The sequence below is a fragment of the Phlebotomus argentipes genome, unplaced genomic scaffold (genome assembly GCF_947086385.1).
Source record: "Phlebotomus argentipes unplaced genomic scaffold, Phlebotomus argentipes genome assembly scaffold_18, whole genome shotgun sequence".
In the NCBI taxonomy this organism is placed as follows: domain Eukaryota; kingdom Metazoa; phylum Arthropoda; class Insecta; order Diptera; family Psychodidae; genus Phlebotomus; species Phlebotomus argentipes.
In genome coordinates, this window is record NW_026776177.1 from 18,436,010 (window position 1) to 18,452,475 (window position 16,466).

The 16,466-nt window shown below is 42.6% G+C and overlaps 3 protein-coding genes across 6 annotated transcripts; 1 reads left to right on the forward strand and 2 right to left on the reverse strand.

Annotated features, from left to right (window-relative positions):
- Positions 1-914: 914 nt before the first annotated feature.
- Positions 915-7,554, reverse strand: LOC132261275 (S-adenosylmethionine synthase). Of its 4 annotated transcripts, none has more exons than XM_059760005.1 (8): positions 7,269-7,548; positions 6,689-6,846; positions 6,033-6,110; positions 4,310-4,432; positions 3,552-3,664; positions 2,954-3,097; positions 2,353-2,888; positions 915-2,151 (listed from the first exon to the last, which is right to left on the reverse strand). In XM_059760005.1, exons 2-8 carry the CDS (start codon positions 6,798-6,800, stop codon positions 2,046-2,048), a joined length of 1,212 nt encoding a protein of 403 aa, XP_059615988.1. In that variant the 5' UTR covers positions 6,801-6,846; positions 7,269-7,548; the 3' UTR covers positions 915-2,045. The 4 variants fall into 4 exon arrangements, with proteins under 4 accessions (XP_059615988.1, XP_059615987.1, XP_059615986.1 ...); XM_059760004.1 differs by having other exon boundaries at positions 6,689-6,834; positions 7,269-7,547; XM_059760003.1 differs by lacking the exon at positions 3,552-3,664 and adding an exon at positions 4,050-4,162 and having other exon boundaries at positions 6,689-7,554.
- A 318-nt stretch (positions 7,555-7,872) lies between these two features.
- On the forward strand, positions 7,873-10,809 carry LOC132259708 (sodium/hydrogen exchanger 8). Its single transcript, XM_059757439.1, has 2 exons — positions 7,873-8,341; positions 8,408-10,809. Exons 1-2 carry the CDS (start codon positions 8,055-8,057, stop codon positions 10,053-10,055), a joined length of 1,935 nt encoding a protein of 644 aa, XP_059613422.1. The 5' UTR covers positions 7,873-8,054; the 3' UTR covers positions 10,056-10,809.
- A 69-nt stretch (positions 10,810-10,878) lies between these two features.
- On the reverse strand, positions 10,879-16,466 carry LOC132259709 (branched-chain-amino-acid aminotransferase, cytosolic). Its single transcript, XM_059757441.1, has 6 exons — positions 15,978-16,466; positions 14,649-14,864; positions 13,872-14,081; positions 12,319-12,856; positions 12,075-12,229; positions 10,879-12,011 (listed from the first exon to the last, which is right to left on the reverse strand). Exons 1-6 carry the CDS (start codon positions 15,993-15,995, stop codon positions 11,823-11,825), a joined length of 1,326 nt encoding a protein of 441 aa, XP_059613424.1. The 5' UTR covers positions 15,996-16,466; the 3' UTR covers positions 10,879-11,822.

Below are 16,466 nucleotides of genomic sequence, written 5' to 3' on the forward strand. Positions count from 1 at the left end.
TGTGATCAAGATTCGAGCTGGAATTTCTTCATCCACCTCTGGATGTTCTCAACTCTTTCCACTTGAGAATAATAAGGAAATTTATGTGACTCAAGATGAAATTGTGCAAATCACGGTAGAAGTTAATGTGAGAATTTCGAGAAGGTGTCTTCGCAGTGGAATTGCCTCATGTTCTAACCCATAGTCTTGTGTGGATGAAATGGGAATTTCGTGGTAATCATCCAGCATTTGCCATCTCTCCTGCAAAATGTGAATACTCATGCATGAGTGCCACCTAATTGAGCGTGGAAAACATATCAATTGATACTGGACACGATGGCAACATGCCATTTTCACGCATCATCGTTCACGCTTAATTAACATGTTTACGTTGACAGGGATATGCCTGATAATCCATCGATAAATCACTCCATTCCAGCCATGGATAGTCAATTAAAGTGCAAATGCAAAGGTGGAGGCAGCAGGAATGCAAGAACTTCGTGTGATGGACTTCGTGACGAAACTAACCGTTGCAATGAAAAGATGACTTTACTTTTCCACCTACAGTTTATTCATTTTTTTTTTAGAATTTTCACAATGGTTTTTTAACTTTTTTTGTATTTTTCAGCGGGATCCATGGCATTAGCAAGTGGTCTCATCACTAAATGTTAGCAATAAGCCACATAAATCAATCAATCAATAATTTAACAAATAAAAAAAATCTCCAATGCCTGAGAAAGCATAACATTCGTGATGTTTATGCATTCTGGAACAATTGGAGAACTTCTTTACGTGCTAAAATGGCACGTTTAAATAAATATAAACATAAAAAATACTAATAACCACAATACAGAGAGGATTCACAAGATCAAAGATACTACATATCGAAATTACTGTTCAAATTGTCCACAATCAAGATTAATTCGTCAATGCAGTTATCCAGTCACTACTTTTATTTCTTTTTTACTGCCATAAAACCTACACTCGTTTGTTTTTTTCCTTCTAATATAGAGCATACAAAAAGAAATACATTTAGCCACTGAATTCAGTGACAGGATGAGGCCACTCTTGTCAATCACACAATAGATCGGTGTGTTTTCGCTCTGGCTCTTTCCCACAAATAAAATCCTTCGCGAAAACACAACACAAAACCATGTGCTGATGGAAAAATTAGCAATTAAACTTCTGCACAACTTCTCTCTCTCTCTCTTCCTCACAGTTTTTCATTGGCGATAAAGTGAAAATTGGTGGAATTTTTACCAAATCGCAAACTGTTGCGGAAACTGAGCGAGGAATTGCAAGGATTGAACTTTCAATTTGTATTAAAAAATCGTTATTCATTCCATCAGTGACACAGGGAATTGCAGCAGGCTGTGATCAATGAGATGATAGTTGAGATCACACTTGATATTTCCTACTGTGACCTATCATGCGATCTAGCATCATGTTTAGGATCCCGAACACTTATTAATTCCATTAGTTACAATAGAAGTACAATATTCTGTAATAGTTTTCTCTCTTCCTTCTTCCTAATGCATTAATTTTTTTCTTGTATCTGTAGTTATGATTCTGTATCTGCTGAAAGAAACTAGCAACAGGTTTTATCTTGGATAAAAATTCCGTTTTTAAAACATCCTTTTCTACATTAAAAATCATTAAAATATGAATTTAAACATTTCTCAATAAAACTCTTCCTTTGCTCTCACTATACATAAGTTAGTACTTAAAACGAAGACGGAGAGTGAATGAGGCTAAAAAATTATTACCATATTTTCTACTTTTGCTGTTCTTTCTTTTAGAAGTGTGGCGAAATAAAATATTGAGACAAGTAATCATTCTACTCAATTGAAGAATCTAGTCAATAAAAACTAACCGCAACTTTCCTTCCTAACCTCAAACATTTTGATAAAACACAGTGTATAAAAAAACCTTTGACTAAAATAAAAGGTGTCTAAAACGTTACATATCAAAAGTGATATTGAAAAATATAGATAAAAAATGTGTTTCAAAGGGTGCACTTAACGTAACTTAAATCTTTTGGGCTCCGACCCGAAATCCTCGAGCAATCAGTTGATCTTCAGCTCCTTAGCCTGTTCCCATGGGAATCCATCACGGCCAAAGTGTCCATAGCAGCTTGTCTTCTGATAGATTGGGTTTCGGAGATTGAGGTCACTGTGACAAAGAAGATATAATTATTGTGGCGCCTCAGCATTGCACAAACAATATCTTAAGATTTTGTCACTTAAGCAAAAAATATCGAGTAATTTAACTTTGCTGAATAAGGAAATAATTGCTTGTCTTGAAAAAAACAAAGTGGAGTTTTCAAATCAACAAACATTTCATCACACTTATCATTTGAGCATAAATACTCACGTGACAATCTTGCCGGGCCTCAAGTCAAAGTTCTTATTCACGATGTCAACGAGCTCATCTTGGGACCACTTGGACGTGCCATAGTCAAAGACGGTGATTGAGAGAGGCTCAGCCACGCCAATGGCATAAGACACCTGCACGAGGCATCTCTTGCAGATGCCGGCCTTCACCAAGGACTTGGCCACCCATCTGGCGGCATACGCTGCCGAGCGATCCACCTTGGTGAAGTCCTTGCCGGAGAAGGCGCCACCGCCGTGAGCGCCCCAGCCGCCATACGTGTCCACAATGATCTTTCGGCCCGTGAGTCCAGCATCGCCCATCGGTCCGCCAATGTTGAACACGCCGCAGGAATTGATGTGCACCACAGTGTTGGCGTCAAAGTACTTCTCGGGAATCACATTCTTGATCACCTTGTTCATCACCTCCTCGCGCAGCTCACTCAGTTCAATCTTCTCCGAGTGCTGCACAGACACAACCACCGTGTGAACACGCTGCGGAATCGCCGATCCCTCATTGAACACATATTCGCATGTGACCTGCAATGACAGATATTTCAGTTATCACCATTCACGGGGTCAAACATTCAGCGCTCTTATCTAACCTGTGTCTTTGAATCAGGGCGAGCCCACCAGAATTGTCCCGATCGTCGCAGTTCGGCAATTTTCTGGTTCAGACGATGAGCCAAAACCACCGTCAACGGCATGCATTCCTCAGTCTCATCCGTGGCGTAACCAAACATAAGACCCTGGATATTGCAAATAAAGTTCAACAATGAGAAAACAACATCATCTGAAACTGACTGATAACAACTTTGTCATTCTCTCCACCAAAAGCATTTCCGCAATCTCTCTCTCTATAACATTCCAAATCCACATTATTGATCAGAGGACTTGCATTTCAATTAATGTTTCTCTCATCTTCACATATCAAATGAGATATAGAAGGAATGAAATGGGTGTTTATGTTGAGAAATAGTATGATAATGCAGTTTCTCAGAAGAAACACTATAATCCACACATTGTGATAAACTTCGCGGGCGGCTTAACATCAAACAACTTCTGGCTATTTAAATCACATTTCTCCAATACAGTGAAATACATAAATATATAATTTCAAGAGCGCAAATATAAGCAATTGTGTGGTAATATTTCTTCCTGAGTCACTGCGTCTACTGTGAGCACCAAAATGAGTTTTCTGACCTGATCACCAGCTCCGACTTCTTCATCTGGCCGATTTTCATGCACCCCAGCCGCAATATTTGGTGACTGTTGATCCAATGCAAGCAGGACGTTGCACAATTTATAATCGAACCCTTCAAAAATATGCAATCATGAATTCAAGTGCACATCACAGTGGGTTAATAAAGGGAAGGACAGTAAGAAAGGTTGGGTAAGTTCTGTATGTGTATGTCTGGTTTGTATCCTCTAGATTTACAATCCTCATCCTGCAGAACATTTTCTACATATTTACCCATATCTCTCTTTGAACTAAAGCATGTATAAAATGTTTTGGCAATGCCGGACGATTACTCATCATAAACATTTAGTAAATGCAAGTTTGTCTTCTATAATTATCATGCAGATTTTAAGAGAACATTCACAAGTCTTCCCATCATCATATTTCTCGCTCGCACGATTATTAATTCCCCGCCTCAACTTGCACAGTAGTTCTGATTTGATTGTTTGATGAGTATCTACCTGATCACCAGCACCAACGTCATCTTCCATTCGATTAACATGGACACCGCCGGCAATATCCGCAGATTGTTCTTCAATTGCCACTAACAGATTCAGGGTATTCCAATCGAATCCTAATCATTTTACATTACAATCATTAGCCTTCGAAAACAACCAAAAACGCTTCTTTTGCATCCTTTCTTCTAAACTCGCAAAGACGCGCTGTACAAATTTAGTCTTTTAGGAGTACAATTTATTATGCAGTGAATAAATTCAAATACCTTTTGAGCTATCGTCATAGCCTATATGTTTCACTGTATCGCGCACAACTCTCTGATAATCAACAACGGCTGTCGATGAAATTTCGCCGCACAGTAAAATCATGCCAGTCTTGGCGACAGTTTCTGGAAGAGATAACAAACACACAATTAATCTACAAATCGACTCTCTAGCTCTCTCTCTCTCTCTAGCATGTTTTGATTTATATAATGCCGAAGAAACTGCGCAAAGACGAAATTGTACTGTTTAATTTTACTCATTCTCTTTCTCTCATCTCCTTCTTCTCTGATTATCTTAATAACCGTGTTCAACAATACGAGGCGTCATGGCAACTTAATATTATTCTTGCTAACACAATCAACAAAAGCCACTCGAGTATTCTTCTTTCTCTCTCTCATTTACTGCATTATGCCACGTGCTGAGGCTTCAGTTTTCTGTAATATAACCCCAGATGTTGATAACAAGGCGCGGGTTCACGTCATTTGTCTAGCATTGCACCACCAACACGAGATACCCCGCGATTCGACACAGCAAAAGTGCAGACTAAGGTCTGTGTGTGCCATCAATAGAATATCTAATAACGCAAAAGCGTCACAAATATATCACTTGACCACCTCTTCACCCCTTTACATTGTGACACAGCGCAAACATTACAAATTCAAATATCGCGTGAAATACACGCCACGGGCATCTTTTCATGTTACAGGAAATTCATCACGCGTCCCAGATGATCTTTCGGCAAATGAGGTCAGAGATCTCTCCCTTAGTGACAGAAATAGATCAAACATACTGCACGATTTTTGCTTACGACCCGAAAAAATTCAATTGCCAACCACAATCTCAGGCCTAATTCGTAAACACCCAACCCAAAAAGCGCGTAGTACGGACTCTCAGTCCCTCTGATAGGCGCAATCAGTGCGCAAAAAAGTATAAAATGCAGTGTCATCACTTCAATTGAACCATTAATCTTTTATCTTCCTTCCATTTCCCCTCAAACTGACTGAGTTGCTCAAGAATACCGAGTGTGTAATCAAAGACTGTGATTTATTCTGTGAATTATGTGATCTCCGCATGAAAGCCACATTTCTCCGCCACCTTGAGCGAAAGTTTAATTGATAATAGCCTTATCAGCTTTAAATGAGTGAAGATAGTGACAAGAATTCTGACAAAGTGCCATAATAAAGGCAAAATTATAATCTAATATTCTCTACTTTCCCCTCACGAATCGAAACGCGACACCGATAATAATCACATTTTTTCTCAAAATGCGTAATTTAATTATCAATTTAACCCTTCAGTCCGTAATCTTGAAGTGAATAAACTCCAGAATCATCATAATTAGTTCAAAAAATTCAGCGAACGCAAATGGCTTTAAAACAGAACGATTTTCAACCGAATTATTTTTAATGAATTAAGCTGCAATTTATTTTTATGTCCGTTCATATCATAATAAAATGAACAAAATAGCCTGATTAACACAAAGGAAATAAAAAAAACCCCAATTATCAATTTCACCCACGAAAAAACGCCGTAATTTCCTTGATAATTATTCACATCTAAGAACCAAGAAAAATCTTATCATCTGCTTTTTCTATAATTACGACATAAAGTTCTTCTTTCGCCTGTCTTACGCAATTTCTCGTCACTTTCCGTAATTCTCCATCGGGTTTTCCCCTTTTGCAGTTTCCTCTTTTTTTTGCCTTTTTTCACCAGAATCACACTTACCGCAGGCCACCTTGGCATTGGGATCCTGAGACAAGTGAGCATCGAGGATGGCGTCACTAATTTGATCGCACATTTTGTCTGGAAGGAGAAAAAGAAACGCATGAGGCCTTGTGCTTGGCGACTGAAAAACAAAAACATATGCTCAGCAAACCACGTGGTACCCGAGCGTCAATGCGGAGGGGAAATTTGAGCACCCGAAACCCAAAACCACTACACGCTCATGTGTTTTTTTGCCCCTCGTGGGCGCCGCAAAGGCCCCGCCGGGGGCCATTAGTGGGCCCCTCGAGGCCCCCTCTGTCGCCGTGCCGAGCCGGAGAGCCGAGCCGAGGATTCTGCACGAGGAAAAGGGTTCGCAGGTGAATGAAACTTTGACAGAAGAGTGCGTGAAGGGGATTTTGGCCGACACGCGGGACCGCCATCTTGGCGCACTTCAATAGCAAATTTTCCGAGAAACTATTTCTCACTATTGCCCAATGCCTTGACTCACAAATTGCATCCCATATCAGTGGTTACATCACGACTTTCCGGCAGGGCAGGAGGAAAAGCTTAAAACTCGCGCCACTCACGGACTTTGCCCCCCACACAAGCCAACTGCGTCTCTGTCAGACGGGCAGTTCTTCCCTGGAAATCACCGCCAAACCCGTGCAAACACTCACCAGGATGGCCCTCGCCGACGGACTCCGAGGAGAAGAGGAATCTCTGTCCGTCCTGCATGTCGTGCACGGAGTGCCCGTTGGTGTATCCATTGGCGACGCTCATTTGGGGCATTTTGAATGATTTTCTTAACTTTTTACTTCGCGCACTGTGAATGAAGCTATGAATTATGTTGTGAAATTCACTTTATTTAACACCTTATTTTTCAGACACTCGCCGCCTTCGTTTCTACACCTTCTCCTGACAACTCTCTATGTGGAAAAGAGACCGAGTATTGCACTGCGCCGCCTTTTATAGATTCGGCCGACAATGTGTAATTCCCGTCCCAGCCACGCAGCTGCTGTTGCCGCCAAAGGGGTAAATCCTCTTCAGCAACAGCAGCGCCTAGCTGTGAGTAGAGAAACAAGAATTATGGCGGAAAATATGAAATGAGGAAGCAACCGAATTAGTGCCCAACAGAGTGAAATCCCATGAAAAACCATGCAAAAATACATAAAATTTGTGTAAAATAGAGGCAGAAGAGTCTCTGAAAAGTGTGCTGAAATATCTGAAAAGTAAATGAATTAGACAACGAAGAATTACAATCAATTTATTTCACTCTAAGAATTCTCCGTTCTAAGAACTTGGAAAGTAACTGGTTGGAAAGCACTTGAGAGTCACGTCTGCACTGCTAGGAGTTCCTTGGCCGAATGATTCAATCTCGTGCGCGGAGAAATAAGAAATCCGCTGAAAATGCGCGAAAAGTCCGTTTATCAACAGAAGTGGTGAGATGAGCAGAGGAATAATATAAAAAATGCTGATAGTAAAATGACTTGACAAAATTGAGATGTGAATAGAGAGAAAGGAAATCATGTGTTAAATGACTGAATATGTGTAATAAATAAAAACATGGGTCGAATGTGAAGAAAAAATTTATCAGTGCTGTAAATTCGTCTAAATATTGATGCTTTCGAGCCCATTTAGCATCGAAACAGCTGAAGAGAAGGTTAGAGGTTGGGTGAAAATACACTAATAGATTGTGTCGTAGTGAATTCATGGGTAAATAGAATCTCGTGATAACCCCAATGACGATTTTTCACAAAAACACCCAACTAGTGCAATTATGGCACAGTTCAAACGTTTTCTCCGTTCAAACTGCATTCTTAAGGTCATTCAGCGCTGCGGCAACATATGAAACTACAATAGACGTCAAATCATTGATGGCGTTTCTGCGCAAGTGAAGTGTTGTGAGCGGAAAAGTGTGATGAAATTCCGCAATTTTGTGTGATTCAGTGTGGAAAGGAATGATTTTTGTACGTCAAGAGTAGCTCAATCCCTTTCTCAATCTCTCCCTGTTGTCTATAAGTGTGAAGAGTGCGTTTTTTCACCATGAAAGTGTCCAAGGCCACTTGTTTTGTAATTTGCCTTATCGTGGGAGCTGCAATTGCCAGCGAGAATGTCTCCTCGTCGACTGCAGCACCATCGTCTACTGTGCGCGCCAACGCAACATCAGCGGAGATCGTGGATCCACCAGAGGAGGCGAACATCACGAACGCGGACAGTGAGCATGCCGGGGCCGTGAGTCCTGCGAGTCCTGTGCCGAACAACAGCACGGATTCACATGACTTGCCCGACACTGGAGCCGTCGAGAGGGAGCACAACAGCTCCCTGAACATGTAAATACTTTGGCAGGACATTTCCTCAGACTGTTATTCTTATTTGTATTCTATTTGCGTGCGCAGATTCTTCGTGCTGTGCGTGATCGCTTTGGGAATCCTGTTGATTCACATGATGCTGCACACTGGCTTCCAGTACCTGCCAGAAAGTATCGTCGTGGTGTTCCTGGGCGCGCTCATTGGACTGCTGATAAATGCTCTGTCGGAAGGCAACATTGCCAACTGGAAGCGCGAAGAGGTGTTCTCGCCAACAGCCTTCTTCCTCGTCCTCCTGCCGCCCATCATCTTCGAGTCTGGCTACAATTTGCACAAGGGAAACTTCTTCCAAAACATCGGCTCCATCCTGGTTTTCGCCATCATTGGGACCACGATCTCAGCTCTGGTTATCGGTGCTGGAGTGTACATTCTGGGCCTGGCAGATGTGGCTTATCACCTTAACTTCGTGGAGTCCTTCGCCTTCGGTTCGCTCATCTCGGCTGTGGATCCTGTGGCCACTGTTGCCATCTTCCACGCCTTGGACGTGGATCCAGTGCTCAACATGTTGGTCTTTGGAGAGAGCATTCTCAACGATGCCATCTCCATCGTCCTGACAACGACTGTCATGGAATCCGCCAAGTCATCGGTCGGCGAGGCCGCCGTGAGCACTGGCGAGGGACTCCTCTCGGCCTTCTACACCTTCTGCATGATGTTCTTTGCCTCCGCGGGCATCGGAGTGGTCTTCGCCCTCATCAGTGCCCTCCTGCTGAAGCACATCGACCTGAGAAAGCACCCCTCGCTGGAGTTTGGCATGATGCTGGTCTTCACGTACGCTCCGTACGTCCTGGCAGAGGGCATCCACTTGTCCGGCATCATGGCGATCCTCTTCACGGGCGTCGTCATGTCGCACTATACGCACTTCAATCTCTCAACCGTCACGCAAATCACCATGCAGCAGACGATGCGGACGCTCTCCTTCATCGCCGAGACGTGCGTGTTTGCCTACTTGGGACTGGCCATCTTCTCCTTTCAGCACCGCTTCGAGGTGGCTTTGGTGATCTGGTCGTTGATCCTGTGTCTGCTCGGCAGGGCGTGCAACATCTTTCCGCTGGCGTGGCTGGTGAACAAGTTCCGGGAACATAAAATCACCAGCTCAATGCAATTCATCATGTGGTTCTCTGGTCTCCGCGGAGCGATTTCCTACGCCCTTTCACTGCATCTGGACTTATCGAGTGACGATTCTCGGCATGTGATCATCACCACCACGCTCATCATTGTCCTGTTTACCACGCTGGTGTTTGGCGGATCGACAATGCCTCTGCTGAAGTATCTGCGCGCTGGAAAAAAGCCGAAATCCACGAGATCTCTGCGCAGGAACAGTCGTCGACGCCGAGATGTGCCCATTTCGCTCTCCAAGACACGTGAATGGGGTCAGGCGATCGATTCTGAGCACCTTTCTGAACTCACTGAGGAGGAGGAGGTGGCCTTCTCGAAGACACGTCTGGGTGGCTTCGCCCGTATGGACAGGAAGTACTTAACGCCATTCTTCACGCGACGCTTCACGACGCAGGAACTGCACGACTGCAAGAGTCAGATGGCTGATCTCACCAACAAGTGGTATCAGGCCATTAGAGTCTCTCCCGAGCACACGGACGATGAGGAGGACATGATCTCGCGCCAAACGGATCTCGGATCATCTCAGTCAACCCTTCCAGTGGGAACGCCAAGTAAGATTTAAAGTAGGTTATCCGGGGATTTCGCTGGGGATCGCAGGAATCTGTGCAGTTTGCACGCTATTCTCATCCAACTAGTCTTGATGTGCGGTTTCCAAAGACAAATTTTGGACGTTATTCAGCCATCATGCTTGCAAAATTTGTTCTATGGGAATTCGCTTTGTTTTGACTCGATTCCAAATTCAATATATGAGATATGTGGCGTTCAATTTACCTAATGCGTACTTGAGTGCGAAAAATTAGCATTTTCAATTAATTTCCCACAATTATACTAACAAATGAGAGTGAAACTAGGAAAGAACATAACTCTTGCTATGTCTGTGCTGACATTCCTAGGAATTCCGCGTGCTCGCGGGTCACTGATAACAATAAATAGTTCAATCTATAAAATAAACGCCACTTACCGTTATACATTACAATCATTAAGTCACTTTTCCATTGAAGAATTCTGTGCCACGAAGAGGAGTGGTGCGAATGGCGGGCAATGCGCTGTGCGATCCCTTTTGCGAATCTCACTCTGTTGGTATTCCTTTTTGACTATTTAGAAAGATTTTTGAAATGGCTTTAAATGACGAGAAAAAGTGGAACTTTTTTGTGATACGAATGAATTTGTTGGAAGAGCTTTTATTTAAGTGCTTTCTAAAGTTTATTTGAAGTTATATACTTTAGTTATGTATTTCAAGTCAGTGAAGAAAACCACCATAATTTAATTGTACTACAAGTCAACAGTATGAATAAAGCAAGAAAGTATAATTATAATGTGTTTGTTCATCACTTTTGGGCTGACGTTTTGTTGTGGTTTTGGTATGGAGAGAAGGAAAGAGATGATTTTACTGTAGGAATTTAATTTATTTCCAATTTCTTACCTAAAAGCTTATATCAACAATATTTCCGCTAACGTCTGATGGTTTGTTTACACAGAAGTGGGTAATTTCCATTTGCTTTTCACTTTTATTCACTTTATATATTTGTTTTCTCCAAAAGAAAAGAACTCTACATAACCATGTAAATAGTTTTTCACAGCGTCTACAGCTTTGTATGAGTTTAATTTGAATTAATTTAATTTGAAAAGAATCTACCACTCAATCAAGTGTCTACTAAACACGATGAAAGGACAATGTTAGTCCTAAATCACTAAAATAATTACTAATCTTGCTAGGTTTTGTAACAAATAAAATATTTACAGGGGAGATACTCGCAAAAAATGTAACAATTTTTAATCTTTGTCTCTCTTAACACGCCTACAAACTAGGAAATGCACTTTTGATTTATTTGTACGACATTGCCTCAAATTTTCTCAATTGATGACGATCACAATATGTTTTGCAGATCATCACACTTAGCAATTTGATAACAAAGGGGGAGTTTTTTTTCTTGCTAAAGAGTAAATAAGGTATTTTTTTACAATTTCTTTCTGTTCCATAGATTCCTTCGTGCTCTTGTTTTTTCTTCATCTTATTCACAGCTTGTTTTCTCTTAACACAAAAATATATTTATATATATGTACTCCAAATTCCTTTTGGAAAGAAAAAGTAAAAGTAAACTGAAAGAAATAATCTAATACACACCTGAATACACACTAAAAAAGATGTAATAAATAGTTAAATGGTACCGTAAAGCAATTGTGAAAAATAATTGCTTATCTTATATTGGAAGTGTTGTATTTTTAGGAAGCTTTCGACAATGATTTGCTATAGTAACGAAGTCACTCTTTTTGGCAATTTCTATCAAGTGGGAAGGAGATAGTGTGGGTTCTTGATTTTGGGGTCTTATCAATCGACCACGAGTGCCCATGGATGATCGAGCTTGCCATACTGGATATCTGTCATTGTGGTCCTGAGTTGATCAAACACGGGCTTCTCCTGCTCAAGGGTGGGTATCAGGAGCTCCTCACCAAGGTAGCTAATACTCTGGACGGGACACACAACGCAGGCCGTTCCGGCTCCGAACATCTCCAAGAGCTGTGGAGAAAGCAACCACGGTTAGACATTGAATTTGCTGCTTGCGGTGCAGAAAACACTCACCCTCTCCTCTTTGATCAGCTGCTGCACCCACTTCATGGTGATCTTCCCCTCGCGCACCTGATACTGACCCCAGGATCTGCTCAACTCCAGAATGGAGTCCCGCGTGACTCCGGGCAGAATTAATCCATTCAACGGCGGCGTTATCAGTTCTTTCTCTGCAATGAACACCATTCAAGTTATCGGGAGCTCATGATTGTGCAAAGTCTCGGGTGTTTTATGGGCGGCTTGATAAGCTGCGCCTTACCTCCATTGTCGTTGATGTACACCATAAAGACATTCATCACTCCCACTTCGGTCAACTGGTGATCTTCGCCGTACAGCCACAGGACCTGCTGGAGGCCCTGCTTGGCCGCCGCTTGCTGGACGTAGATTGTGGGCGCGTAGTTGGAGCCGAGCTTCCGATCGCCGGCCCCTCCGGGCCAGGCGCGCACGTATTGCGGATCGGCGAGGAGGGACACGCCGCCGGTGGACTTGGGCCCGAAGTAGCTGCCCACGGGACTGAGGATGGTGTAGAGGAGGGCCGAGTCTGAGGAGGCGACGCCGAGTGTGGGCTCGATCCCGATCAGCGTGGGCCGAATGTACAGGCTGGCGCACTCCGTGTGCGGCACCCACTCTTGGTCGATCGAGACGAGGCGCGCCAGGCACTTGACCAGCTCCAGGCCCTCGAAGGTGGGCAGACCGCAGCGACGGGCTGTCAGGTTCATCCGCTTCATGTTCATGTCCGGACGAAACAGGCGGATCTTGCCGTCGACGCCACGGTAAGCCTTCATGCCCTCGAAGAGCTGCAAGAGAAGATTGAAAGTCTCGCTTGAATTCGTCCACTAAACTTTGTTGCCAAGATGAGGAATGACTATTTCAGTAGCTGGTAATAAAACCTTTATCTACTATCAACATGTTTACAGAGGCTGCGAAAAAATAACTATTCTTGGCTATTCATGAAATGTTTACAAAGCCAAGATCTTATCACTATCATTCGTGTGAGTACAAAGGAACATGTGAGCTTGGAATCAGATTCTAGGCTACCTAATCAGGAGTCGCCTGGAGCCTGCAATCTCAAGTAGCCGCTGAGCTTTTTGCCAAAAACCATATCTTGGCAATTACCAATGGAAAGGCGACACTGTGAGACCCTGAAGGGGAGGTGCTCTAGCGGTCATGTGGAGTCGAACATGGTGTCATGCGATAGCAGAGAATGAATGTCCCCCAGTAATCTCTGCAAAGTGTGTGTTTTTGCCCAAAAGTGGCGGGCAAAAGGAGCAGCAAAAAATCCGCCTGATAACCTATTTGGCCTTACCGATTTGCGCGCATCGGGAGGGGGGACAAAAAAATTTGTAGGAAAAATTCTCGATTAAATTTACAATTTTATCAGTGGTGATTAGTGTTGCTGACTATTGTGCGATACATTCTCCCCACGGTTATCAGTCAAGCGATTTTTTCTTTGCTGTCGCTCGCAAATCTTGCTGAGGAACATAGCGAAAGAGCGCTTTTTGCGAAAGCCATTGTGATTAGGCACAAGTTTCTTCTGTTATCACGTGCGGAATCAGAGTGTGGCAACCGTACTTGGTTTTCCCTCCTCGGCCACACCTCCGATTAATCAATGAAACACCCCCAAGCTAGTGTGGATTGACCAAAGGTATCAACAACTATAAAATGTGTGCTTGTGCTCTTGAAAATTTATTCATTCACACTCCGCACTGGCGAGTCTTATCACTGCGGGATTTCCTGGCCACCAAATTAGGCTTTCCTTTGTGTCTTTTTCGTGAAATATTTGAGAAGGGAATAAATGGGCAAATGTCTCACCTCAACAGCATAGTGGAAGACTTTAGCAGCAGGATGCATCACGAGGTTCTCAAGAGGCGTAATCTCGGGCTTCTGCCAGCCGCCCAGGCTCTGGTGGTGGAAGATCTTCAGCATGTGATCCGTGAAGATCTTCCCAAAGCCCATATCGTCCACGTCAGGCTTTGTTTGGAGTTCATGTGGAGCCGCTAATCGCACGCTCATGTCTGAATACTGCAAATAAATGGCAAAGGATACGCTCAAGAAAGATCTATCTCAAGAGTTGACAAGTCAATGGAAGATTTTTGCAATTTTTTTTATTTGCAAAAATAGCACAGACAAATATCCGAAGAATTTCACCAACGTAAACAATTTTTTTTTTCATACATAAGTAAAACCATGAAATTGTAATTAGACTGACATTTTTCTCTCAACATCTAAACAAAAAAAAATTAAAGGATCTCGGATGACTGATGACCTGAGATCGTATAAAAAAAAATCGCTGTTAATCTGCCTTGAACTACATTCCAATTTACATTGAGTTCTAATTCCTAATAGCAATGTTTTGGTGTTTATAAAGTTTTATAAATAGAAGAAAAAGTGCTATCTTCGAAGGAGGAAGAAAGCTTTGCCAAAATCTCATCACTCTTTTGGCTTTTGCATCAGGAAATTCGACAACAACAAAATTATGTTTACCACGAAAGCAAATTTTTCAGGCGATAAAATCAACACGACAACTGTAAAAATTCCGTATTGCTTGAATTTTTCACCGAGTGCAATTGAAATTTCCTGCAAACTCACTTGAAATTGCTGTCCGACATTCGGGGCGTGCTCGATGGGCTCCAGAAGCGACGTGGCTGTGGATTTGAAGTGCTTCGTGATCTTGATGTTGGACTCTTCATCCTGATTGGCAAAGGCCGCAGCGGGTCGTGCGGCATTTGAGGAACAGAGTCGCAACTGTTGTTGCAGAAATTGGCACAATTTGTGTTGATTCTCAAGTACCCGGCGACACAAGTGCTGTGAATAGATCATTAGCGAATAGTTAATGGGCGAGACCTAACACCAAGAAATGCACGCGCGGCAGCTGATCGGAGACAACCAATTTGTTTATATGCCCGCAAATAGTTTTGTTTATCGCCTTTATGCACAGGGGAGGCGACACTATCACGTCAATTGCTGTGTGGAGCAGGAAAGTGCTACTGTTGTATCACTGAAAGGAGTTTGCATCAGAGCGCGCGCAAGGTTATAGGAAAAAATCAATTTGAGCGAATAACAAGAGTGGCTGCAGCAAGACAGATGCGAGGCATGTGCAATTGCCTGATAATCACGTCAACTATTTATCACAGATCGCACTTGTTGACGACCTTCAATACCTATCATAACATGTTACTCGGCGACTAAGGGATTTTTTTCTTCCTTTGACGCACTTGGAAGATTGACGAATTCCGTTGGTTTTTTTTATTGCTGCAAAATGATCTTGCTGGAGAATATTCTCGATCACTCTCGCGAAGTTTCTAGCTCTTGAGGTCTTTTACTGACAATTTTCTGATGAAACGTCCAGAGAACTTTACATTTGTGGAGTTTGACTGAAAATCAGTGATCTTAGACCATTTCAGATAGTCTTCGTGGGTAAAAGAAATGGCTGGTCAATGGCGATCGAAAGGAAAATGAGGGGAAATGGGCCATGATCTTGAAAAGGTCTCACCAAGAAGCCACAAATAGTCCATGTAGGTATATTTTGAGACCGAGTGTCTCCGTCCAAATAAAGTTGTTGCCATTTCTTTGCCAACAATGTGCGTACATTACATGTAAGTCACGAGAGTGTGTAAAAATAGTCTCGGGTGGTTGTAATGCGATTGAAAATAGGTGCGCAAAAATTGATTGTGTCGCACTTTGAGGGTACAGGAAAATCGCGAAATAATTGATTGGGTCGTATTTGAAATGGTGATTTCTGAACGTAGTCTAGCAGCTCATTAAGAATTCCCTACTTGTTCAATTAAATGGCATATTTGCATGTCTTGACGCGCTCGATATTAGTATTTTCTCCAGAAGTTAATTTCGCACTTTTGCCGCGTGGCCATTGACTGATCGCACGTGGAATGTTATGCAAGTATTTGGGCAATATCTCACCTTGCTTCTAATGACCATCTTTAGAGGCGTTTTCTGGTATATACTTTGCACTAAAATTGTTGTCTTGAGAGACACAGATTATCACAGAACTTGGTTTTTGGGCTTAGATATGAAATCACAGTCTCTGTTCTGAATCTACTCAACTTCTTCGTGTTTCTTCGTGAATAAGATCTCTCTCTCTCTCAAATATATTGCCTAGAGTCTCTCACTCTCCACACTCTGAGGCACTAGCGGTAACTGGGGAGAAGTGTGCTTTTCCTGTCTCTTCTGCCACAGTTTTATTTAATGTCTTGCGCGCAGAAATGTCTCTGTGTCACGATGTGTGATAAATTGAAGAGTTTTCAGAATTGATATATTCTCTCCTGTAGCTTGATCAGAAATAACTTTTCGCGTTTAGGAGATCCTACTCGGAGCACAAACTTCTGCAGACTGAAATGTAGGAGCGACTGCGAGTGATTTTAACTCAGAGTCAGTGGCTGACCACACTTT

What these genes read in the sequence shown, in the direction of transcription:
- LOC132261275 (XM_059760003.1), bottom strand. Translation starts at nt 6,800, where the DNA reads ATGCCCCAAATGAGCGTCGCCAATGGATACACCAACGGGCACTCCGTG. An exon ending in CAATGCCAAGGTGGCCTGCG is followed by an intron (nt 4,433 to 6,032) that starts GTAAGTGTGATT and finishes TATCTCTTCCAG; the next exon opens with AAACTGTCGCCAAGACTGGC. An exon ending in CTATGACGATAGCTCAAAAG is followed by an intron (nt 4,163 to 4,309) that starts GTATTTGAATTT and finishes TAAAATGATTAG; the next exon opens with GATTCGATTGGAATACCCTG.
- LOC132259708 (XM_059757439.1), top strand. Translation starts at nt 8,055, where the DNA reads ATGAAAGTGTCCAAGGCCACTTGTTTTGTAATTTGCCTTATCGTGGGA. An exon ending in CACAACAGCTCCCTGAACAT is followed by an intron (nt 8,342 to 8,407) that starts GTAAATACTTTG and finishes TTGCGTGCGCAG; the next exon opens with ATTCTTCGTGCTGTGCGTGA.
- LOC132259709 (XM_059757441.1), bottom strand. An exon ending in ATGTCGGACAGCAATTTCAA is followed by an intron (nt 14,082 to 14,648) that starts GTGAGTTTGCAG and finishes ATTTATTTGCAG; the next exon opens with TATTCAGACATGAGCGTGCG. An exon ending in GTACATCAACGACAATGGAG is followed by an intron (nt 12,230 to 12,318) that starts GTAAGGCGCAGC and finishes TGTTCATTGCAG; the next exon opens with AGAAAGAACTGATAACGCCG.